We start from the raw sequence: 25,864 nt of genomic DNA on the forward strand, positions 1-25,864 counted from the left end.
ATAATAATGAAACCTTGCAATCAACAAAATAAGAGAATAATAATAAAAAAAGAATAAAAAATACAATAAAAACTCTAGTTGCACATGCACACATACCACCACAACTAATTCTTTGTTGAAGCTTTTTGCATTGGTTAGTCTTTAGGTAAATACATTTTTACACCTAGACTTTTGCATTTTGTCCTTTTCTTCCTTACAAAAAAAGCTTTAAGCTCAAACTGCCAGGTTATCTCCTTTGCACCGCCCAATTTAGATCATTTCACAGGTTTTCCATGGAATTGAAGTCTGGAGTCTTACTGAGCCTTTCTAAGACAATGATCTTCATTTTTAAAACAGTTCCTTTATTGACTTGGATGTGGTGTTTGGGCCATTATCATCTTGGAGGAGGATACTGCTCTTCATTGTCAGCTTTCTAACAGAGGCCAACAGGTTTTATGTCAAGAAAAAAAATCTTAATATATGGAGCTAGCCATTATTCTATCTATCTTGAATAAAGCCCCCGTACTTACTGAAGGGTAGCAGCCCCAAACATGATGCTCCCACCACCATGCTTCATAGTAGCGCTCTGACACATTTTTAGAATTCAGGCCAAACATTTCAACCCGGGTCTCGTCAGATGATTTTGGTTGACATGATGTATTTTTGCAAAGTTCAGATAGGCTTGGATAATTTCTTTTGGTGAAAAATGGTTTGCATTTTTTGCTATATTCCATGGCCCAAACATGTGCAGAACATTGGGCATTGTTGTCACAGGCATGTAGTAGGCAGAAATTTCTCCAGCTTTTCTAATGTTGTCAAATGCCTCCCAAATAAGTTTTCTTTTTTTACCTCATCAATTTTTGAGGATTTTTCCAGACCATAGCAATGTCCCTGTGGCGCTACATTTTTCAACTTATTGATGACCATCTTCACAGTGGTCTACGCTACATCCAATGCCTTTGATATTCTTTTATACCACTCCCCTGATCTGTACCATTTAACAGTAAGATTCTGTAGTGGTTTCGCCAGCTCCTCATGGACTATATCTATCCCAGAAGGATGCAACCATGAAAACATCAGGAACAGCTGAATTTTATGTGAGGTTAACTACCTGCTTTGAATGCAGGTGTTACTTGCTACTCATTTTTTGATAGTTTGAATGTGTATTAACTCTGAATACTGCTAGAGACCCTAATGTAAAACAGTGTACATACTTATGCTGAACCAATTAAAGATGGAGAAATGCCCAACAGTATAATAATAATGTTAATAACAGTACTACAAATAATAATAGTAATTACTTATACAGCACACTTTCATGACAGCATCAGTGCTTACAGTAAATAAAACAAAATTAATTCATAAAAACACATCTAAAAAGGGCTTAAGATTTGACTTCAGAAATAAAAATAAAACTAAGTCACAAAAAAGAAAAAGTCCTAACATTCTTCTTAAGAAAAGATAAAAATCCAAAATTTCTCAAAACTAAATTAAGCCACATTTCACTGGCTACGTGATTTTTCTTGCTTTTCTGGCTTTGGATCACAAAAAGCTGCAATTTAAATGTCAAGGATGCCCAGTTCTGTATCTTTTATATCTCAAGTTTTATACGAAATGACTATTTAAACATTAAAAAAATGGTAGGCACGTAAAACTAAAGTGTCCACTGACCTTATCCCCTCGGCCCAGTATGGCAGTCTTCCCTGCCAGTCCAAGGCAAATGGCACAGACTATGCTCGACTTGCCAGTGCCATTGGCTCCCACTATCATGTTCAAGTTAGGTCCAGGGAAAACCTCTGAGTGATCATATGTGCTGGAAAAGAGGTATTCTGACCGTTAATGAACTATGAGAGCTTCCATGTAAACGTAGTTAGTTTAATTCAACATACTAGTTATTAAGAGACTAATACCTTGTCATTACTTGTTTACACATTCTCACACATGGCATTACAAAACATGACACTTTACAGCTAACCAGCTAACATGTAAATGTGTAGAGCTAAGTAAACAAATGTCTAGGAAGCTGGCCAGTGAACGAGCACAGACAACATCAGAAATGACAAATAAAACAATACTGTATAGTTTAGAGTCTAATATTACGGGCTGAATAGAAGGTCTACAGCTAACAAGGTTAGCCAGCTTAGCAACTTACAGGAAGTTTTGCATAGTGATGCGGAGAATAGAGCCCTCCACAAAACGGCCTCTCCGGCCATCTTCCTGAGAAAACGTTCCGTTCTGAGGGGTGCAGGGCAGCGTGGACTGACTGTTCGGAATCTGGGAGTTCGTTAAAATATGACTTATTCGTTTTCTTTTGCCCTGTAACGCCATTCTCCTGCACTGCTCCTCTTTCGTTTCGCGCCGGTGTTGCTGAGCAGGTCCGCGTTTCATTGGCTACAGTCAGTCACGTGGGTTACGTCCCTGTTTTCAGGTTATGGTTAAAGGTGCAGCTCAAAGTCTTTCCTCATAAAATTCACTTTTCGGGATTTGTTTTAACCACTTTAAACAACTTTTGTTAAAGATGAAACACGACACTAAAATTATTTTGAACGGGGCACAGAATGTTTTTAGAAACTCTAATATACCGAAGTGCAGCGGCGCAGATGTCTAAAAGTTGTCTTTTTATCGCATATGTATAAATAAAGAAAGACAAAGGAAAAATAACGTGTCTTATCTTAAAACTATTTAATTGTCATACACTCGGACAAGTGTGTCAGCGAGAGGCTCCTCCTGTCTGAAGGTTATGAAAAGTGATGCGTTTTACAGGCGGATGAATACAGGTAAGTGGTGCCGGTGCGACCACAGTACGAGTCATTAAACGCATTAAATAAAGATTTTATTCGAACAAATTTGGGCGAAAACGTCAAAACACTCATTCATAAATCATGCCATAATCCAAGAGCGTGGTGTATATATTTTAGCTATTTTTATGTGGTTGCGCAGGACCATCACGAACCTGAGAATGGATGCAGTTTTTCTGTCCTATGGAAGTTTATAGAAAGTCGTTTAAAAGTTCATATCTTACTTTAGAAGCAAGTCACAAAAAAGCACCACAATGAAAATGGAACAAAACGCCATATTACTAATCTGAAACGGTGAACTGTTCCTTTAAATTTGCCGATTCTGCAGTGGCACGCAGGAGCAGACCTAAACTATGACATCATTCTTCCGCTAGATGGCACTACAGACTAATAATGTTCACCTACAGTACCACATCATATTTTCATCCCATAATTTTAAACTTACTCTTCATTCCATCATTTTATTACTTCTTTACTTTTTAAAAAATAATGATCATTCATTTATGCAGCAATAAAGTTAGTAAAAATAACAGGAATACACGTGTAAATAAGTTTGTCTTTATTAAACATTCTCTAAAATCACCACACCTACTCCTTGTTGTGTGATGCTAAGCATAAACCAGGAATCAAGACTGCAAAATTAGTTTGATTAAACAAGTAAACTGATGACATTGTTATGATACTGTCATGCAGAACAAGCAATCTGGTATCGAATCTGATACTCCTAATAGCAGAACTTATTTTAGTTACATTATGTATAAAAAAGAAGCAGCTATGACTGATATCCACATATATTATTTACTATAAAGCACTGGTTCCCCCTTTTTCAAGTGTTTCTTACATAGGTTACGTTTATCAGCTGCACTGCTGGACTCTGTTGTGTCATTTAGTCTTTCATTCAATGATATTTTGATCTCCGAACAAGCTGAAATGTGAAATTTGCTGGTCAGCATCTGTGGGAGTGAAAAAAAGAAAGAATTCACTGATGATGCCTTGATATATTTGTGAATAATTTCGGTTACAACGCAAATGGCATAAAATCAGTGCTAATGCACAAGAATTACCTTTGCAGGGTCCCTTTTGAAATATGATATCATCAATTGCGATATCACTTCTTACTGAAGGCCCACGTGTGGCTTCAAAAACAATCTAAATCAGGACAGAAAATATGAATGACAGTTTTGACCAAAATTAGGTTAAAATGTCCTGTTAAAGACAGGAACAAACACTGATGCATTGTGGGTGTTAGAGTTTACTTACTTGGTGTTGATGGTCATACTGGTAACTCACTGATGCTCTGAACCAGGAGATGCCCTGTTCTCCATTGCGGACCCAAAGCAACCTGTCTTTTTCCTCCAGGTCTGAGTGTAGCAGAACGCTAAGCTGGCCTGTGCCAGAGCCGTACATGTGGTAAAAGAACAGCAGGCACTGGGGTCCTCTAGAACCACGGAGAAGACTGGAGCTGAGGCGGGCTCTATGACCCGCCAGCATCAGGGAAGCCTCAATGTGCAAATAGTGACCTTAGATAAGAAAAAGAGACTGGGCTGTAACTCAGACAAGTACTCTGGAATATAAACAGTAGCTTAAGCAAACATTAAAACAAATGATTAGATTCATCAGAATGGGCCTCTAAAACAGTACACATTTAAAACAAAAAAAAAAATTGATAGTTTTCTTTTACACCACATGTAGTTGATCAGCCAAGACATGCTGAGTGTCTGACGTTTGCCTCTTTATTATTTCTAAGGTTAATGTTTTCATACAGATAATGAAAGCTTATAACCCAACATTGTGCATTGTGAAAAAGGCAACCATGGATCATCAAAAATTTGCCTCACACCATGTTGAGTTGTTAAAAGATCTCAAATAGACTTGCTTATGTGGTTTCTGCCACTGTTCAACACACTGTTACCTATAAAATGGACAAAGCTACAAACAAACTTCAGACTTCAAGATTGCTTCTACAGTTTTTAACTATGCAGTGGGCTTTTGTCCATTTTTATTCAAGTGTGTGATGATGTAGACATGTTTGTACAATGCTAATTGGTAGGGTAGAATATTCCATCACTTGTTAGCTATGAAGGAATGTATTGTTGTGAAATGTGCTGTGTTGTGTGTAAAGGTGCTAAAGTTGTATTTTAGGCTGCCTATTGTTGTCTTTCTCGTTATATGGTCATGTCTGTCACACCTGTCACTTGTCATGTATAAGCTGGGTCTATTCTTGGCATCAGTCCAGCTATAAAACTGTGACAGTCCATTGTCTTACGGGCTGGCTGGCTGTCTGGAACCTGTGCGCACAACGAATAAACTTCATTTGTCCAGACAACAGACCTAGTTCCCTGGTTCATTGGGGTTTAGATTCTATCAGCTACATTAGCTAACAAACTATGGCTTTAAAGGGGAATCCCACAGAATTTTCAAACTTTCTGCATAGTTCAGTAACTGAGATGTAAACAAAGTCAATCGAAGTGGTTAAATGCAAAATTGTTCATTTCAAAGAAACATACCGTTTCAGATTTCTCTTATTTGGTGGTGATAGGAAGTACATCACATTTTATTTAATATCCAAAATTATCAGTGAACCTACATATGTCTTATGAGTTCTTTCATGTAATGCTGATAATAGTACATTAGTGGTAAATCTAAATTTTGCTAAATCTTTTTCGGGGGACTGTTTTGCCTTATAATGAGTGGATTTTTAAATGTACATTTTAGGTTTAGGCCAAAATCTTATGTCAAAACTACCATAAAATAGCGTCACATATTCTTGCCTTTGTATAGCTTTTAGAGGCTTTAAACTCTTAAGACATCTGGTTCTTATGTATGTATGTATATATATATTTATTTAAATAAATAAATAATTCAGTCACTGCTCCTATTGAAACTCTAAACAGTTGAGCAATCTCTGTGACTGAATTTCCATTTGGTCCTTTTTTAAAGTCACTTATATCTTTTCCTCTTACCATCTTGATCCAAAATTGAGGACAACTGGACCTGCTCAACATTCCACACAGTATGATAGGATGATAACTGTAATACGCCTGCACTCATTATGTTTCTCCATTCCCTCAGGTATTAATTAATTACTCATCTGTATTATGTACATGTATGTACGTTACAAGTCAATGGGATAGAATAAGGGAAGGAAAGGCAACGCACCAGCTCCAGTTGTGTGATCCCCTTTAGGTCCTGTGTAAGATGTTGGGGTCGGCCCTCTGACCAAAACCCAGTCTGCTTCATCTCCCTGTTTGTCCTGAGTGTACCCACACAGCCCAGTCTCAAAGTTACAGTGAGAAGGAACAGGTAGAGGTCCTGTAATGTACAAGATCAGGGAAATAGCTGTAATGCTACATGTATTTGTGTGTTGTATGACTGATGACTAATCAAAACTTTTATTTTTAATGGTTACTTTACCTAATGGCAGCTCACAATCCCCTAGACTGATACTAATGTCATCAAGACCAACAGAGCCACAAGTCCAAAAGCTTTTGCATGTACTGATGAACACCAGCTTTCATGAAAGAGAGATGACGTCACATTGTTAAATGAACATGTCACAAGAAAAGTTATAGAACAGCCTACAATTTATCAGTTGGTGTCAAGCTTTCACTGATTACATGTTACACTGATAAATGCTTTGATTGTAGTTTAATGAGATGCAATGTTTGCATAATAGTGAAATATTCTCATGGTATGCAGCGCATAATTTTTTCAGGTCATTCCTTTCCAGTTCCTATGTTCTAAAACCTATGAAAACACAGAGAAACACATGACGCCCTGTCATATGACAGATGTTACAGGGTCGAGCCAGACACAAAAGAGAAGTAAGTGATAACAGAAATACGACCGTCAACCAGTCTGTTTCTAATCAAGGGCATTCTGAGCCGTCTGAGCTCAGTTCAGGCTGCTCTTTGATATGTTTGGTATTAGATCATAAAGGAAAGTAATGGGGAAATGACTCATTGTTGTTCTATGACTTGAATATCTAGAGGGCATCATATTGGTTCTTTCAGATACAGTATAAAACAGAATGAGTCATTTTCACTGAATTTTAGACTTAGAATTTTAGAGTCTTAAACAGCATTCTCCCTGCTTTTGACTAGTCTTCATCAACATAAGCAATCTGAACATTCACAAATATGGCAAGAATCAAATTAAAAAGTGTACAAATACTTTAAATTATTTATAGTCTTGAACCTTTACCTGGATAGCTTTTTGACTCTGGATAGTGAGTTCAGCTTGTATCCAAATATCCCTGGTTTGGCCAGTCTGGGTCCAGATTTTGTCCTGTTTAGCACTAGCTGTGTCATACAGATACACAGCCAATGCCTGAGCAGTTTTGCTGAAACCCCTGAGAGAGTAGAAGAACCTCAGGCAGTACTTCTGGTTTCCTGGCAGCGGCGGCCCATAAAGCCGGTGGACATAGCCAGACTGCAATGTGAAGCGTGAGTTCGCCAACAAGAATGACCCTGTTTGGACAGAGAAAACTAGTATTAGCCAATCCCGACTTTTATATTCCTTTTCTCCTGAGCATTAAGCAATTCCATTTATGCTGGTCCTGGACTCTATTTCAAGTTATTGTGCGTAGTTCAGAACGATTTATTTCTTGTCTTTAATGTTTATCTCAGCAGACAACTTAGGCTCTTTTTATATATTGTTTTCGTCAGTGATAGAAGGCAGACTGAAGCCAACAACGTACAGCACCACATAACACATGTCCCTTTACTTAACCACTATTCGAGCCAGATTCGTTTTAGCTGAAGAGGTTCTACAATATCGCTTGTGTGGAATTTGACTCGTCCATTGGTACAAGATAAAGTACCTATGTAATTCTTCAAATTCCCACAGAGAGCCCAGATGTGCCACATTCAGTCACAATAACATCATGGCTCGTGTCATTTAGCAGATCTTTTTAGTCCATTTTTGTTAGTCCATTAGTCCTATAGGTCCTACTCCTATACTTCACTATACTCAGACTGTACAAGCTACATATTATAGATTCATACTAGATTAAAAACCACTCCACAATTATTACAGTCAAAATGTAAAAACTACTCACACTGCAGATGCATATTGGATTAAAGTCACAGTTATTACAGCAGAGTGTACCAACTACATGCCCTGCAGATTCATACTGGATTAAAATCACTCTGTAGTTTTTACCGTAAACACTAAACACACTGCAGATTCATACTGGATTTAAATCCGCTCAGTTATTACTGTCAGGCTGTAAAAACCACAGCCTCTAGAGATTCATACTGGATTACAATTGCATTACAATGATTACTGTCAGACTGTGAAAACTGCACACACTGCAGATTCATAGTGGACTAAAATCACTATTATCATTGTCAGACTGTAAAAACTACACCGGCTGCAGATTCATACCGGATTAAAACCACGCCACAATTATTACTGTCAGACTGTAAAAACCACACCCACTGCAGATTCATACTGGATTAAAATCACTCCACAATTACTACTGTCAGACTGTAAAAACTACACACATACAGATTCATACTGGATTAAAATCACTACTCAGTTAGTAATATCAGACTGTAAAAAGTACACATATTGCAGATTCATACTGGATTAAAATCATTCCACAATTATTACAAACAGACTGTAAAAACTACATGCAATGCAAACTCATACTGGATTAAAATCACACATCTTGTTGGTCATCATTTAAAGTACAGTACCCACTAGGTAAAACTAATTTAGCTCCAACTGGGCTTTCAACAGTCCCACTTTTCATTCTAAACCAACTATGACTATGGTCTTTGCAAAATACCTCTACATGTTTGTTAGGCAAGTTATGCAGTATACCTACACTCGCTCTTTATGAAGTTCTTTATGAAGAACACCTCCTTGTATCTACACTTATTGTCAATTTTATCAGCCCCACTTACCATATAGGAGCACTTTGTAGTTCTACAATTACAGACTGTAGTCCATCTTTTTCTCTGTGTATTTTTCACCCTGTTCTTCAATGATCAGGATCCCCACAGGACCACCACAGTGCAGGTGTTATTTGGGTGGTGGATCATTCTCAGCACTGCAGTGACACTGACGTCAGTGGCGTGTTAGTGTGTGTTACGCTGGTACGAGTGGATCAGACACAGCAGTGCTGCTGGAGTTTTTAAACACTGTGTCCACTCATTGTCCACTCTATTAGACACTCCTACCTTGTCAGTCCACCTTGTGGATGTAAAGTCAGAGACAATAGCTCATCTGTTGCTGCAAAGTTTGTGTTGGTCATCCTCTAGTCCTTCATCAGTGGTCACAGGACGCTGCCCACAGGACGCTCTTGGCATGGATATTTTTGAGTTGGTGGACTGTTCTGAGTCCAGCAGTGACACTGAGGTGTCTGATTTACTCGTACCAGTGTAACACACACTAACACTCCACCACCATGTCAGTGTCACTACAGTGCTGAGAATGATCCACCACACAAATAATATCTGCTCTCTGGTGGTCCTGACCATTAAAAAAAAGAGTGGAAGGGGGCTGACAAAGTACACATAGAAACAGATGGAATACAGTCTGCAACTGTAGAACTACAAAGTGCTCCTATATGGTAAGTGGAGCTGATAAAATGGACATTGAGTGTAGATACAAGGGGGTGTTCCTAATAAAGTGCTCGGTGAGTGTACAATCTACATTAAGAAAGTAAATGCATTTATGATCAGCATCAAATCCACATTCACAGAGAGACATCATTCCACCTGTTCCTGTGGTATGGTCTCCTATTCTGTAGATGTTGGGCTTAACTGACACTCTCTTCCACATCTCTCCATCTTCTGTGTTCTGAGTGTACTGACAGACACCCAGCTCAAAGTCACAGTTTGCCACCTTTGGATCGAATGTGGGTTCTGCAAAACAAAAAAGGCTTTTAAAAAGAGTTTTAGAACCTCAGTGCTCTGATTTGACTTTGGCTTCCAGAATTAAAGCACCTGTTCCTGCACTGCAGAACTCAGGAGAAAAGGAAATATTGTCCAGAAGTACGCGGCCCCCTTTCAGGCTGTTGAACGACGCTTCAAACACCACCTAGAAACAGTTCACACACACACACACACACATACACACACACACACACACACACACACACACACACACACACACACTCTGCATAAAAACATACAAGCCATAAGAAAATCACAGCTTGCAGATATCCTCACAGATGGACATCATGTGTTTGAATCCTGCACTATTGCAGACAGAGAAATGCCTATTTTAAATGCACATTCTGCCCAGTCTGTTTTCTCTCGGCTCAGGATTGCTTTCAGATGATGTCCTTTTTTATTAACTCCATTTTTATTTTATCATTTTTTGCTTTATTGCTTTTCTTTTGTTTCTGCCTCATTCTTGTCCTGTTGTTGTTCCTTTCACCCACCCCCTCCTGGTCATTCCTTTCATAAATTACACCAGAACCTCATAATTTTCTTAGTAAGTATAAAGATTTTATTTAGAGTGAAAGCTTCACCCCAAAAACCACAATGAGTCTTAATGAGTGAGAGCTAAAAGGGGTATGTTAGCACTGAGCAGATGAGAAAATCTTTGGACCTATAACTGATGTTACTGAATTGTAGAATAAGTTAAATAAGTGCAGATATTATGCAAAAAAAAAATAAATTTCCCTTTGTACAATCAAAAATGTATACAATAGAAAAATATTGCACTTCATTATAGACTATACAAGCATACAATCATCAACCAATTAACTACACTCATACAGTCATCTGCAAAAAGCATATGAGCACTAACTCTCAAATTATTTGTGTTGATTTTCTAAGTGAAAATAAGTTAACACTATCATCTACAGAGAACACACTTCTGCACATTTTACTGTGCAACTGTCTGCTGTTTATTTGCTGAGCTGAAAAATACATATATAACATAAATGTGGACTGTGCAGAAGTTACGGCACATTTTAGACTTTGTTTTATTTTTATCCAATATATTAAACTCAGGAAACAAACAGGAGTAATGCACCAAAATATTTAATTGTGTTCTCTGTAGAGGATGTGTTAACGTATTTTCACTTGGAAAATCAACAAAGCATGTTATTTGACCAGGGGTGGAGCACACCCAGTTTAACATACGGAGCTGGATAATGGTATCCTGAGATGTGCTTGCAAAGTAGTAGTATTACCACACTTGCTAGTAATAAATTTTCTGCACAGATGGCCTGTACCACTGTGGTTCTCCATGTTTAGTAGGTTGGAAAACGAAATATTGCCAAACTGGTACGTTAAAACGATTAAATAATATTAGAAGCTCGCCCAGTTGGTAATTATATCACAATTGTCATGTTGTTCTTTGTAACTGAATTTAGATCACAATTATATTATTCACTGTGATAATTCTGCAGATGATAATTGTTTAAATTTACATTATCTTCCATGCTTAAATGATAACCCACTGCATGGTCCCCACCAGCTTCTACTCACATCTAGCTAAAAAAAAGACATATTTGTCTGAAACTCCTTTAAAGGGCCCATATCCTACATTTTCTTGTTTTTTTTTTATCTTTGAGGTCTACTTATTACATTTGTGTTGTCAAAAAATATTTAATATTTAAAATATTAAATGTAACTTTCACACAGGCCACAGTTTTTCAGAAAATACCCAGTAATTTTGCATTGAAATGTGCAAAAGTGTGTTCTCTGTAGAGGATTGTTTTCTTATTTTCAAACTTTTGCATACAACTGTATGTAAATAACCTCTGTTCTGATTGGCTGCCTTGTATTGTGGCTCATTCAAAAAGCAGTCAGAGCTGAAACACTCCTTATACCTTCAGAATGCAGGAGTAGGGCTGACTTGCAATAGGCCTGAACAGGCAGCTTTATGGAAATGTGTTGGTTTTTGTGACATCACAAGAGCAGTGAAATCAAATCAGCCTTGTTTCCATGAGTGGACTGTATAGAGCGGGGAGTGAATTGTACATTATGAAATTTTTACAATCTACAGGCCACTTCAGACTCTTCTATTTTAAAAAAAGTAAGGAAAATTCAGTTATCCATAATATGGGCCCTACATCACTACAGCACTACATACGTTTTGAGATTTAGAGACCTCCATACAGGATAACTAGCCGTACAAGGACACTGTGTCTGTCTTTTTCGACTGGCTCAGTAACGCTAATTTCAGTTTTTACAAAACGTACATAGGGCAGCTTTATCTTACCTCCATGGGATAGGGGGCCCTTAGGGCCACTTGTACAGGAATCCACACCTGAGTCTCTGCCCCCCAGTCCACGTGGTTGCTCTCGGGCAGATCTGCTTTCCACAGCTCCTGGTACTGTCCGGCCCGGTCCCTGCTGTACACCGAGAACAGATGACCCTCCACACGGTCCTGCTGGTACTGAAAGCTCAAACAGCCCGACATGGGTACCGTCGTCATAGGAGTCACCAGCTTGGCCACGTCCTGGAGAGTCTTTGCATGGACCGAATCCACATACATGTAATGGCCTGGGAACATTATAGGATTATGTTTAGCACTGGCATTGCTAGTACTAGTTTTCTTGTTGCTCTGCATGAATACATTTAGCACAAGAGAGCTCACTCACAGAGTTGCTACTGAAACATACTCTATAGTTAGTTGAGCTCATTTACTGTGTAGGTAGAAGAAGGTACACTGTGTTGTGAAGTGGCCTACAGAAAAGAAGTTTATTCGCTGATAATGGTCATTTTAGAAGGTTTAATAGTATGCTCGAACACACCTGGCCCGTCACTGTAAGTAGGCTCATTTGGAACTCCTCTTCCCACATACCAGTTCACATTGCCATTCCACTGATTAGTGTAGCCACACAGATGAGACTCCTCAAAATCACATTCTTGGAAAAACCAAAAACAGTACATTCATTTTTCAGCATTGTGAAAAAGAAGAAAATGTAGGTAACACTTTATTTGGATAATCCACCATAGATGTGTTGTAGACGCTCAGTCTATCTTTAACTAACATTCAAATAAATATCTATCAAATGCAACCGAACGTGAAGTTGTGTGTGAATGATCCTATTAAATCTATCCCAAATCCTAAACCTAACCATAGCCTTAATGTTGTTGATAATGAATTGAGCACCAGAAAAAGTTTGTTAATAATTTAAACACACACGCACACACGTGTATATATATATATATATATGTGTGTGTGTGTGTGTGTGTGTGTGTGTATTTAGTGCATCCACTCTTTAACTTTAGCATGGATTCCATAGCACTGAGTTGTCCTGAATGTGACACTAACACATTCAGTGATCTTGAGGTCTGGACAGCAGCTTCTTTGTTTGATTTGCAAATCTTCTTCTTTTTTGTCTATTTCCTTTTCTGAGTAAGAGCTTCTTGACAGCTACACATCCTTTCAGACTCATAGTGCTGAGCTGTCTTCTCACAGTGGAAGGATAGACAGACACCTATGGATTTTTTCAGATCTGAAGTGATAGTGGAGCTTGATTTTCTCCGCTCTCACAGATTAAGGGCACAGTTTTGGTGGTTTACCCGTTCCTGCATGATTGTTAGCAGTCTAAGCTCTAGTTTTATCACTTATTTTTGTTTGACTTCCCCTTTTCTTATACAAGTTGATTATATTGAATATAACTTTTACCTAATAGCAATTTTGAGTGCTAATTAAGCAAATTAAAGGCAGTCTTTGACTCTTGCACAGTACTTTTGCATGTTTGAACCATAGTATAGCAAAGTTATATAGTTACTTTAGATGTTTGAAAAAAATCTTTTCATTTATCAAGCTTTTGAAGCTGCACCACCAGAGGCACTTAAACAACAACAACAGCCCACCCCACAACCACTAAAACGCCTGGAATGTGGGTTTGCCATGGTCTCCATTAGAAAACAGAGCTAGTCCAGGGGAGAGTGTGGTGAAGTTTCACCAAACCCTCACTCTCTTAGTACATGGTCCAATGGATGCTGGTTGACTTCAAAAGAAATGTAATGTATTTTCTAACCTTTGTGCAGTGTTTAAAAGGGCCATCATTTCTTAACATTTTGCATGAGCTGTGTTTTTACATTGTACCAAAAACGTTAGGCGACTTATAACGATAGCAACCCTTTAGGTGCTATACAAAGCCATTTTTTAAAAGGTTCTTTAGAGATGATGTGCAAAGAACCAATTTTGCATTTGAATGGATTTTTAAATGTTCACATTTCTCTGTATTACCATTGTCTTCACCAAAAAGAGACCGCCCTTTATTTACTTAATATCCAGGCAAAACAGCCATTAAGTACATTTTTCAGGACATTTCTGGAATTCAAAATATTATTTAAAGATAGAGAGAAAATTGGATTCCTAACAACCACCTGCAAGACCTGGCAGACACCAAAACTGTCCCCATCAGATAAACAGCACTTAAAGCTTTCATATTTGAGAGAGAGGAGAAAATCAAGCTCCACTCTTACTTCAGATCTGAAAACATCCAGAGGTGTTTCTGTCTATCCTTCCACAGTGAGAAGACAACTCAACACTATGAGTCTGAAAGGATGTGTAGTTGTCAAGAAGCTCTTACTGAGAAAAGGAAACAGACAGGGAAGAAGATTTGCACATCAAACAAAGAAGCTGCTGATGTTCTAAGAACAATGAACTGATCACCCCAGAGTCCTGACCTCAACATCACTGAATGTGTTTGGGATTACTCAAATCACGAGAAGCAGAAAATGCAACCAACTTCTAAGACTGAACTTTGGAGGTGTGGAAAAACATCGCTGCAGATTTCTTTGAAAAACTGAAAGCAGGTCTCCCAAAAAGAATGGAAGTTGTAATAAAGGAAAAGAGTGGACACACTACGTACTGTAAAGAATGATATTGTATTTAGTTGTTAAGACATCTGTGTAATTTTCTGCTAAGTATGTTTTTCTTGACACTGAATATCAATGAATATCTTGTTGTTAATGGCCATTTTGACTGGAAATTGATCTTTGACTTTCACAGTACTGTACTTAATGATGAAAAATATGATGAAATGAGGTAAGAAAATATGGCATACGCTACTATTTTACATGAATTTGAATTTTGTATGAATTTTATGTCAGCCACTAACCTATGCAGTATTTATCTGAAATATCGACCTCAAAAATGGACACGCTGCTGCCTTCAGCAGATCCAGGTCTGCCCTCAAGGACAATCTACAAAGTAAAGATGGACATTTCAATCTATGTAACAGCTTCTAAACACAATTTCAGCAGTTAGTAGACACAGTCCCACTTCACTAGCATCTCTCACCTTGTATGGTTCAGTGGAGTTCTGGAGGTCTATGCTTGCGATGAGCCAGCTTTCAGAGGGACTGTGAGCTGACCACAGCATGTGGTCAAAGCTCTCTCCCTCTGATCGTCTCAGAAGCTGCAATGAAGCACTGCCTGTCAGCTGATAGACCAGTCGGAGGCAGCTCCAGTCCTGCTGCGCCACTTCTGGACCCACCAGCACTGCTTTCTCTTTCTTTTGCTCATCCTGGGGGCTCTCGTCCACCATGATGAAGTGCCCTCAGGAGAGCAAGAAACATATTTATATACATATATTACACATATTAGATATAATATAAGCAAGGCTATGTTATATTACTTGAAGGGGGATTCCAGAGAATTTTCAAAACTTCTGCATAACTAAATGTTTAACATGTAAATAAATTCATTCAGAGTGGTTTGCAGTAAAATGCACCGCTCTAGACGAAACGTACCGAGTTACAATCGTTCATAGTGGTGGTGATAGGAACCAGACGCCTTTCAGAGTCCAAGAGTTAGGTGCCTATAACGGCTACTTCACAGAAATTATTACATGAAATGGTTATAAATAAGCTACCTGTTGGTTGAGACATTGTTTGTTTGAGAGAAGCTTTTGGCCTAAAACTTGTATTTTTTGTTATTTGTTCATGGTGGAGAGGTATATTCAGGGTGTAGTTTCCAAAGAAAACTTATTTTCTCAGATTTAGCACTATTTTACCATCATCATTACATAAAGAAGTTTATATAATTACCATATAAACTATCAGCTATCATATAAAATACAGCTATATTCGTACTGTGGACATCACAACCCCTGGTTCCCATCACCACCACTGTAAAGAAATCCAAGACTGTAAGTATCTTTGCAATGCACCATGTCACACCAAACCACTCTGGTTGATTTTGTTTACATCTCAACCATTGAATTATGCAGAAAGCTTGAAAATTCTGTGGAATAGCCCTTTAATGTGGTGCAATGTGGTTTAGGGCAACTGTGAAAATGGCATGCATGCAGAAGAGGCATGCAGATTGGTAAGTGCTAATATATGCTCATAAGCTTTCATTAGCCTCGTAGCTCCAGTACAAAAGATGTAAAGGGAAAAATCAGACACCAAACATATCTAAGCTGATCAACTACACTTGGGTAAAGTGGAGGGGGACTGTATAAATTTACTTTTTATTTCACTTTAATGCTGTCCAAAAATGTTATGATGACAGGAGAAGAAGATATATGTGACCTAATATCTGTAGTGAGACACTGCACCCAGACACAACTGGATCTAAACCCTGGAATGCTGAATGGCTAGGCCAGAACTAAAATTACTCTCACTTTCTGATCCACTACGATCTAAATCATGCTACAGCTTCATTGGCCCCACCCCCTTCTCTCTGTATTTAATCAACCCTAAAAAACAACAGATCTAGCCAACAACAGATAAACATGCTAGATGCCACATTTGGGTAAGAATTAGCTTGGAAATCAATCTTGAATGCAATAATGTGCTTTTCGCACGCTCCAGATGGCTGAAAACACATCCTGCAGATGATAGTCATTACAGACAATTCCTCTGTCTTTTCTGACCAAAACAAACCAAAACCACAATCTACTTGTAATAATTCATCCTGAAATCTTGTCACTGTCACACATTCATGTAAAAAAAAAACAGGGCTTCCATAATATGAAGACTATATTGTGAAGACTATATTTGATAAATCAGGCCTCAAGCTCTTTTAATAGTCCATTAAGATTTAGTATTACTATTTCTAAACCACCTAAATTAATGATTTGGTCAAATATCTAATTTACACAAGTTTCTCCTTACCCTAAATGTAGCTAAGACATGCTTGTTGTCCAAAAGTTTTGCACTGGAGCTATAAAGCTAATGTAGCTAACAAGTAATGGAAGCCTAAAGCCTAAAGAAAGCTAGCATTACACAAACTGCATGCCTAAATCATGACACATTTGCCTCAAACCTGGTCAAGTTATGAAGTAATCTCATTGCTTATGTGCTCAGGAGCTTGCTCATGTGGTGTATAACACCATATAATATACTGTTATCTATACAAATGGACAAAAGTACATTGAATAGCTAAAAACAGGGATAGCAGCCATCTTGAAGCCTGAATTTTGTCCAGTTTGTCATATTTTCTTTAAGCTCTTCATGTCCCTTCCTCTTGCATGGCTACAAAACTTACACATTAGATTTATAATGTGATATGAGATATAGTTTAGGCCTAAAATGTACTTTTTTTAAACTCATTCATGGTGGAGAGGTTCATGCAGGGTGTTTGTAAGATTAAACAGTCTCCAAAAGAAACTTCCAATATTTACCAATATTTTACCATCAACATTACCTAGGAACAAATGTAGACATTGGGACCCTGTAGTTCCAATTACAGGTGGTCTGGTTACATTGTTACATCTCACTAATTGAATTTATGCATAAATTCTGAACCATCAGTGAAATTCCCCTTTAACAAATCCGTGTGGTTTGCTGCTGGAGTTTTTAAACACTGTGTCCACTCATTGCCCACTATATGAGACACTCCTACGTTGTTGACCACCTTGTAGATGTAAAGTCAAAGACAGTAGCTCATCTGTTGCTGCACAGTTTGTTTTGGTCATCCTCTAGTGCCTTCATCTGTGGTTACAGGACGCTGCACACAGGACACTGTTGGCTGGATATTTTTGATTGGTGGACTAGTCTCAGTCCAGCAGTGACACTATGCTGTCTAAACAGTCTTGCAGCTCTGCTGTGTCTGATCCACTTGTACCAGCACAACGCACACTAACACACCACCACCACATCAGTGTCACTGCAATGCTGAGAATGAACCACCACCTAAATAATACCTGCTCTGTGGTGGTCCTGACTATTGAAGAACATGGTAACAAAGTGTGCAGAGAAACAGATAAACTACAGTCAAAAATTATAGAACTACAAAGTGCTCCTATATGGTAAGTATAGCTGATAAAATGGACAATAAGTGTAGAAACAAGGTGGTGTTCCTAATAAAATGCTCAGTGAGTACAAAAGCTCATATAAAATGACATGTATAGGTTGGGTTCACTAGTGGTTTGGATGGTAAATTAAATGGCTATATTTGCACTGTAGACTTTTAGTATGTTGGTATGTTTCTCCACAGTTAACCATTTCATCAAACCACTGTGAATGATTTTTTAATCATGCAGAACTTTTGAAAATTTGGTGGAATTCCCCTTTAATGAAGACTTAGTTACTACGTAACAAGACAACTGAATACTAAGCCTGCAGTTTAAGTGGCTGAGAGGTTACCGGTGGAGCTGAATGTCCAGCTGAGTCCGGCTGGGTCAGCGGTGTAATCGCAGGTGCTGCCTTCAAAGCTGCAGGAGCCTGGCAGAACGTCTGCTTGGACGGCCGCTGCAAAAGGAAAGAATAAATAACCTCACTAACACAACAGAGCAGGCACATTTTTCCACTCTGGCTTTAACTTTCTCTTGTGCCGCAATGCACAAACATATACACTGAAAACACAGCAATCATTGCAGAATATAACTTACTTTTGGCAATTATTATATTAACGCATGTTTAATCATATGGAAATGATGTACGCACCTAAAGTGGATTCAATTCCCATGGTTGTTTTTTTTTCAATGCACATTTATTCAAACTCAAGCACATTTTTAGGTCTAGCACTCACCGAGCAGACTGAGGAGGAGGTAATTCATCATCTTTTCTGGAGTAAAATGCAGATGAACAGAACGTTCCATTCACTTCTCCTCAGACGAGACGCATCTCTGACACACACTGTGCCCACTGGACTTCAAAACCGGCCCATATGTGCTCTGATAGAACCTCCTCTCTCTCTCTCTCTCTCTCTCTCTCTTTCTCTTTTGCAGAGTCTCAGATGGGAGCTTTTGGATATGAGGGAGAGAGAGAGAGAGAGAGAGCGAGAGAGAAAGAGAAAGAGAGAGAGAGAGAGAGAGAGAGAGAGAGAGAGAGAGAGAGAGAGGAAGAGAAGGAGGGAGTGAATGATGGAGGGAGGGGGACTAATAATGTGTGCCAGATTCAGACCCGGCTTTTCTCCTTCAGCTTCAGGGGATGGACAGCTTATTATTTCTTTTTTTATGACCAGCTGTTTTATGACCAATTGTTTTTATTTATCTTCAGACATGGTGACCTCACAGACAGGGGACACTGCTCTGCACCTGCAACAGAAAAGACACAAAAGAAGCGCAACTGATTCACACACAGTCTGAGCGATCCTGGTTAAATGGCATGTTTTGTTGACTTTCTAAGTGAAATAAGTTAACACGTCTTTAAAGTTTCATCCAAATTAAAATTTAATAAATCAATTAAAAACAACAACAACAACAACAACAACAATAATTTTGGTTTATTCATGTAGGTCTTTATTTGTGTCTTGCCTTTGAGCTCAAGAGAGAAGACAAAGAGAGAGAAAGACAGAAAAAGAGAGAGAGGGGGAGATGAAGGGGTGAAGTGACAAACCAAGCTAATAATAATAATAATAATAATAATAATAATAACAATAATAATAATAATAATAATAATAGTAAAAAGAAGTGAATAAAAGTGTTTATTCATGCAGGCCTAAATTTGTGTCTTGCCTTTGAGCCCAAGGGAGATGACAGAGAGACAGGGAGAGACAGAGAGAGAAAGAAAGGGAGAGAGAGGGAGAGAGAGAAACTTAAAGTGGGTGGAAGATACAAACAGAGAGTGAGAGAGAGACAGACAGAGACAGACAGAGAGAGAGAGAGAGAGAGAGAGAGAGAGAGAGAGGGGAAGAAAAAGAGAGAGAGAGACAGAGAGAGAGAGAGTGAGAGAGTAAGTGGGAGGAGAGAAAGGGACTTGAGATCTCCATGGAAAATTAATTATCCTAATACTGACTGTTTACTGTCCTCTCACTTTCCTGATGATTCAAAAAGAGTAGTAGTAGTTTGGATATGAGAAAAGTGCAGCAGTGCAGGTTAATTTGGAGTGCAGGGTTCTCACATTTGGAACATGTAGAGCAGAAGTATTTCCTTTTTTCAGAGGAAAGTCATTTCAGTCAGAACTGAAGGAGCTGGGCCTAAAACAAACTCAGTGATTTTCCATTTCCACTAACTCACAACATATTTGCGAAATAAAACTTGAAAGCTAAACAAAGTAGTCAGTGTGACCTTTAACTTCACTTTAACGCCACCGACTAGCAGACTAGCATTCTGACGTGTATAATAACTTCAGTCTTCTCATCCAACAGAAGTCACCAATTGCAGAGACAGCACTAAATCGCAAAGTGAGAGTGCGGAACATGTTTAAAGCGCCTACATCCTACATTTGTCTTATACCATGCTATATATATATTTATATATATATTTGTCTCTTACCTTTTTTTGTCTTGAGGTCAACGTGACATTTGTTTGGATTTATGTACCAAATTTCATTTCCACCAGCCATTTATATTTACGTGACCTTACTGTCATAACACTTACTGAGGCGAAATGACAATTGATGCTTGTTGAAATTAGCCTTTATAAATGTAAAGGGTTATATGATGTCATGTCCTGAATGAAACACTCCCTATAACTTCAGCATGCCAATGGGCAGGCCAAACTGCTGGAGGTTGAATTTGCTGATGTATGTAGTGTGTTGTTTTTAATGACATCATGAAAACAATGAATTCAAAGTGGGCTGTGTTTGCAGGTTAGTGTCCATATCCGGACTGGGGAGTAAATGGCTCTTATATTTCGCATATTTGGTTTCCTGTAATACAGAGCATTTGAGAGCACACACTTTTTTACGTTCATCATCTGTACTGCTACCTCTGTACCTCCCTCCTCTGTTTTCTGTTTTTCTGAGGTTGCTATAAAATGGTTAAAGAGGGAGAAACAGATGCAGAAGCTTAGAGGCTGAAGCACCGGGGTCCAGAAGCACTTTCCCACTTCCTGTAGCTCAGGAACAAACAGTTCCAGAGAAAACCCCACTGTTTTCTCTGCTCACACACACATCTGATTGAACTCATCGACTTGAATGAAACGATCAGGTGTTACAGAGAAAATAAAGCACAAAGCTGTGACCCAGCAGGGCTGAAACTGACCACTTCCCCTGAGTCTAACCCATGCTTTAAGAGTGTACAACTTTCATTTATGCATAGATCATGGATTTGCCGAGAGGAAGGGAAGAGGGAAAATGAGTAAGGGTTAACTTTTATTTAGATTGGAATCAGATTTTGGTCTCACTACAACCATCCTCTTTTAAAATGTATACAATTTTACTCCTTTTTGAAATACATGAGATGGAAATTAGTGGGCAAAAGTCAGAGACCACCTTTATTTATTTCATTTCCAATGAAAATGACCACTAAAGACACATTACTCATTTTTCATGTGATATAACTGTAGTTCAAAAAATGACTAAAGGCTACAGAGGAAATGGGACTCCTAACAACCACCTGCAAGACCTGGTAGACACCAACACTGTCCCTATCAGATAAACAGCACTTAAAACTTTCATCTTTGAGAGAGAAGAGAAAATCAAGCTGCTTCAGATCTGAAAACATCCACAGGTGTTTCTGTCCATCCTTCCACTGTGAGAAAACAAGTCAACACTATGGGTCTGAAAGGATGTGTAGCTGTCAAGAAGCCTCTGATGAGTCCAAATTTGCTGCATCATAGTTTGTTATTAGGATTGTTTGGATTGTGAGAATCAGAAAATGCAACCAACTTCTAAGACTGAACTTTGTAGGTGTGGAAAAATATCTCTGCAGATTTCTTTGAAAAACTGAAACCAAGTGTCCAAATAAAAACGAAATCTATAATAAAGGCAAAGAGTGGACACAATAAATTATTTTTAATATTTATTTTTTTAAGGGTTTAGATTTAATTGTTGAGGTTTCTGTGTTAAGCATATGTTTCTGCTGGTTTTCCTGATGCCACAAAATTATTATCTTGTACATGGCTGTTTTGTTGGTACAGCATCTGACTTCTGCAAATTAGAGTACATTTATCTTACAAATCTTACAATTTTAAACTCATTACAAGGTGATTGTAGCATTAGGCCTTAGGGACCCAGGTGTGGTGGGCTTGCCTGAGCACTGAACCCCAGTCTACTTCATGGAGAGCACCAGCATTATTCATTTGTTTTTGAGTCATTATTTTATCACAGTCTGCCTTTAGGCTACTCCACACACCCCTGCTAACAAATAGGCAACTCAATACATCAGATCTTTTGTTCCTCAGGTTCTGAGTCCAGTGCAGTATTTATCTATATAATTACTTGCAGGTCAAAATGAAATAATTATATTACAAATAAATATGACCCCGACATACGGTTGTGTTATATGATATGCAGATGTAGTGCAGGCAGAATGTGACCCAGAGCTGGGTCTGGAGTTCAAATGTCTAAATCTCCCTGTTCCCCAGACTCCAGTCTAAGTCTTTAAGCGGAGCGAAGACGGGGCTTTGGACCAGATGAAGCTCCTCCCAGAGGAATGTCAGTGATGTTTTGAGTGAACTTCACATGCAATCAGTGATTTCCAATGAGCTGTGGGAATGGACAGCTGCTTCATATTTGCTGCCTTTTGGACTCCTGTCATCTTTGGCCACTTTGTTGATCCAGCTAACAGTATTTTGGAAAACGGGTCTCCAGGGTGTGGGCAACACACTGAGTTATCTGATGAATGAGGGATATTGAGCTGGGTGGACAACATGAGGAAAGGGTGGGGGCATGAGCTGAACTATGACTTCATATTTAAGCATTTGGAAAAGAGTATCAGCTTTAAAGAAGATGCCTTTGTCTTCTAAACAATATTACATTTCATTGCCAAGTTTGCTGAAGTCAGTATGCAGGTGGTCTACAAAACAACAGAAATGTATTAATGAAAAGGGGGTCACAGGTTGACAAGACTAAATCCCAACTAAAAAATTAATACATTTACCACAAATACTCCCTGGCCAGTTTATCAGAAACCCCATATCATGCCGATATACACTTTTAGCCTATTTGTTGATGCAGAATTTTTGTTAGCCATCCTTTAACTACCACTGCTGTGCTGAGAATAGTTCACTGTCTAAATATTCTGGTCAACAGTGGGTGGATGATAAGTTAAACAACAGATGTATAGTGATGTGTTGTTCATGAACAAAGTGCTGTTGACTCACAGTAAGAAGGGTTTGGGTTCGATTCCCGGACAGGCGACCAGGGTCCTTTCTGTGTGAAATTTATATGTTCTCCCCGTATCTGCGTGGGTTTCCCATGTGTACTCCGGTTTCCTCCCACAGTCCAAAGACATGCAGTCAGGTCAATTGGACATGCTAAATTGCCCCTAGGTGTGAGTGTGCATGTGAATGTATATGTCTGTTTGTCTGCCCTGTGATAGACTGGTGACCTGTCCAGGGCGTATCCTGCCATGACAGCTGGGGTAGGCTCCAGCACCCCCTGCGACCCAGAAGGATAAGCGGTTTAGAAAATGTGTGTGGGCGCCGACTTGTATTAAGATGACATTTTTTGGGGGGTGGGGGTGTTAAATTGACACAAAACAAATAAATCTGCTCTCTTATTATCCCTAATACCTACTTTTGTGTTAATTAGTTCTTGGCTGTGTGTCCAAGTATGCCTCACTAAAGTCTGATTTTTGACTATGACTTGCTTGTTTGTTGATGACTGGATGATGGTTTTGCCTGCATTTTTCTTGTCTGCTTGTCTTGTGAGTCCTGCTTCTAAAAATTCATCCAGTCAAACTATTTATCAAAATCTAACTTATTTTGTTTTATAAAAAAACATAACAAATTGAGCAATAACTAACAAGTTTAAGAAACTGAAAATGTTAAGAATCTGTCCAGGTAAAGGTTTAAGACTATACATAATTTACTTTTCTTTTATTTTCTCTTCACAGTGTGGACCTGAAAGTTCTGGAGAGGTTCTGAATGGAGGAATGGTGTCAGATCCTTTGCTATGTCTTCTCCAATCTCATTAAGCATTATCAGATAAGACTCAGCGCTGTTATCTTTGCAAAGGGAGGCTGTACACAGTATTAAATAAGGGGTGTCAACAATTGTGGCACACACAGATTTGAGAAAAATATTTACCATTACCAGGGGTGCCAATATTTGTGGAGGGCACTGTATATAGTGGACCTTATAAAGCAGGTGGAGCTTATAAAATGTCCAGTAAGTGAAAGTACAAGGTGGGTGGTTCTAATAAAGTGGATGGTGATCTAAGTGTACTAAGTTTCTGTCCAGCAGATGGCATTACAGCTCTGAGCCAGTAAGTACTGTATGTCATATTTGTCCAGCTGATTAGAAGGTATTTTTCAGACTGATTGCTAAGGACTGCTACTGAAAATAACCCACATGGTTAACAGTGGCAACATTTGGCTTCATTAGGAAATTATTCATCACATCAAAAATATTACATTTCTTATGGAGTCCCACAAGGTTCAATTTTAAGGTCCTTGCATCTATTTTTGTGTATGTCATAGGAAACATGTCGTCAATATTCAATGCTACTTTCATTTCCATTCCTCCTGAACTACTATTTCCATTCCTCTGTTGCCAAGCTTAAAATTGTATACAATTGAATAAAAAATGTCAATACTGATTTTTTTTCTCTGATTCAGAGAATTTGAGAAAAACTAGGCTTCATATACTAGACCTGAAGTAGGAAACCTGGGCGTAATCTTAGTCTCACATGTAAATGCAGTTACTTAAGTTTATTTTCACTATTTGAGACGTTTTGCTAAATTTAAAACGTGTATGTAATGATGATGAAAAAAACTAGTCCTTGTATTTGTTACAAGCAGAATTGATTACTGTAGTGCACTTGCAGCTGCAAGTGGTCGTCCAGCCATCACCGTGATACAGCTGTGCCTGGCCCTGCAGTGGAAAGCACTACAGGTGTTTGTAGACCTGCCAGTGGAGCAACACGACGACCTAGTGGTGTTGACCACAGATCTCCAGCGGTGGTTCGGGCAGATGCCGGCGGCACTGTCAGTCAGGAGGCTGTTCCTAGTCAAACGGAGGCTAAAAGAAGAGCAGCTGAAGGAGCTGCAGGGCTACCCAGGGTTTAGAAGGCCTACCTCTGGTACGAGAAGGCTATGCAGAAAAAGTTGGCACTGGAGCACTTCCTAAACAAGCTGCTGGCAGAAGAGCTGAGATGGCACGTGCAGTTCGTCATGCTGATCAGCCTCCGAGCAGCTGCTGCCCAAGCAGAAAGGGTAGAACCTGTCCTCCCACGGAGAGGATGCCCATGGAGCTTGTGTTCGGTCGCTCGCCCGGGGCAGAGGAGGCACAATGGATGCAACCCCCAGGAGAGCACTGAGAGCACGCCGCTGCTGAAGAGCAGGCATCCCGCAGCACTTGTGCAGGCCAAACTTTAAACATTATAGGGACTTTGTTCTGACTGTGTGGATTGATGGGATGTTGGACCCGTGTGCCGTCTCCCACAGTCTCCATGCAGCCGTGAGGAGCTTAGGGGGTGTGGCCATTCGAAGTGGCTCTCAGAGTCCAGTTGAAAAGGTCAGTTTGTTGTTGTTGTTGGTGCTGGGTGGGTTAGTCTGTAATTAATTAGTGTAATTGTAACCGAAGATGGTGGATTACAGTGTGTTGGAAGAATCTAGCCTCCTCAGAAGTCGTGTCCTCCCCCTCCCCATGTTGAGTTAGTGCTGGGCTGTATGTTGAAGTGCCAGTTCAAAATAAAAGAGCGTTCGCCTGTACGCACTGTTTTCCGCATCTTCTTCTATGCCACTGCTACAGCATTTCTGTTATTATCTGAACTCTTCCACTTTACACAGTCAAGCTTGTTACACACTTTTAAGAAAGATCTGAAAATGTATCTCTTTAATTTAGATTTTAACTAAAGTTTTTCCTTCCTTTTTTAC

General features: G+C 39.0%; 2 protein-coding genes across 2 annotated transcripts in view; both read right to left on the reverse strand.

The window, feature by feature from the left end:
* smc5 (structural maintenance of chromosomes 5) overlaps positions 1-2,347 on the reverse strand; it is a 23,901-nt gene extending 21,554 nt beyond the window's left edge. The window contains exons 1-2 of the mRNA XM_036595780.1: positions 2,132-2,347; positions 1,651-1,792 (exon numbers count right to left, since the gene is read on the reverse strand). Of these exons, the coding sequence (XP_036451673.1) occupies positions 1,651-1,792; positions 2,132-2,307 (318 nt within the window). The 5' untranslated portion in view covers positions 2,308-2,347. The remainder of the gene's footprint in view (positions 1-1,650; positions 1,793-2,131) is intronic.
* Positions 2,348-3,321: 974 nt separating this feature from the next.
* Positions 3,322-18,909, reverse strand: mamdc2b (MAM domain containing 2b). The gene is made up of 14 exons (XM_036595707.1): positions 18,689-18,909; positions 18,304-18,408; positions 15,012-15,268; positions 14,830-14,914; positions 12,502-12,615; positions 11,967-12,250; positions 9,734-9,827; positions 9,506-9,652; positions 6,981-7,246; positions 6,192-6,288; positions 5,937-6,089; positions 4,038-4,297; positions 3,842-3,926; positions 3,322-3,730 (listed from the first exon to the last, which is right to left on the reverse strand). Exons 1-14 carry the CDS (start codon positions 18,756-18,758, stop codon positions 3,672-3,674), a joined length of 2,076 nt encoding a protein of 691 aa, XP_036451600.1. The 5' UTR covers positions 18,759-18,909; the 3' UTR covers positions 3,322-3,671.
* Between the last annotated feature and the right edge of the window lie 6,955 nt (positions 18,910-25,864).

The sequence above is a fragment of the Colossoma macropomum genome, unplaced genomic scaffold (genome assembly GCF_904425465.1).
Source record: "Colossoma macropomum unplaced genomic scaffold, Colossoma_macropomum, whole genome shotgun sequence".
Classification (NCBI taxonomy): domain Eukaryota; kingdom Metazoa; phylum Chordata; class Actinopteri; order Characiformes; family Serrasalmidae; genus Colossoma; species Colossoma macropomum.

Excerpts from the sequence above, each read along its gene's own strand:
- mamdc2b (XM_036595707.1), bottom strand. The coding sequence starts at position 18,758 with ATGGAACGTTCTGTTCATCTGCATTTTACTCCAGAAAAGATGATGAAT. Across the intron at positions 12,251-12,501 it reads TACTTACAGTGACGGGCCAG|GCCATTACATGTATGTGGAT; the intron begins GTGTGTTCGAGC and ends TAATGTTCCCAG. Across the intron at positions 7,247-9,505 it reads AGACCATACCACAGGAACAG|GGTCATTCTTGTTGGCGAAC; the intron begins GTGGAATGATGT and ends CTGTCCAAACAG.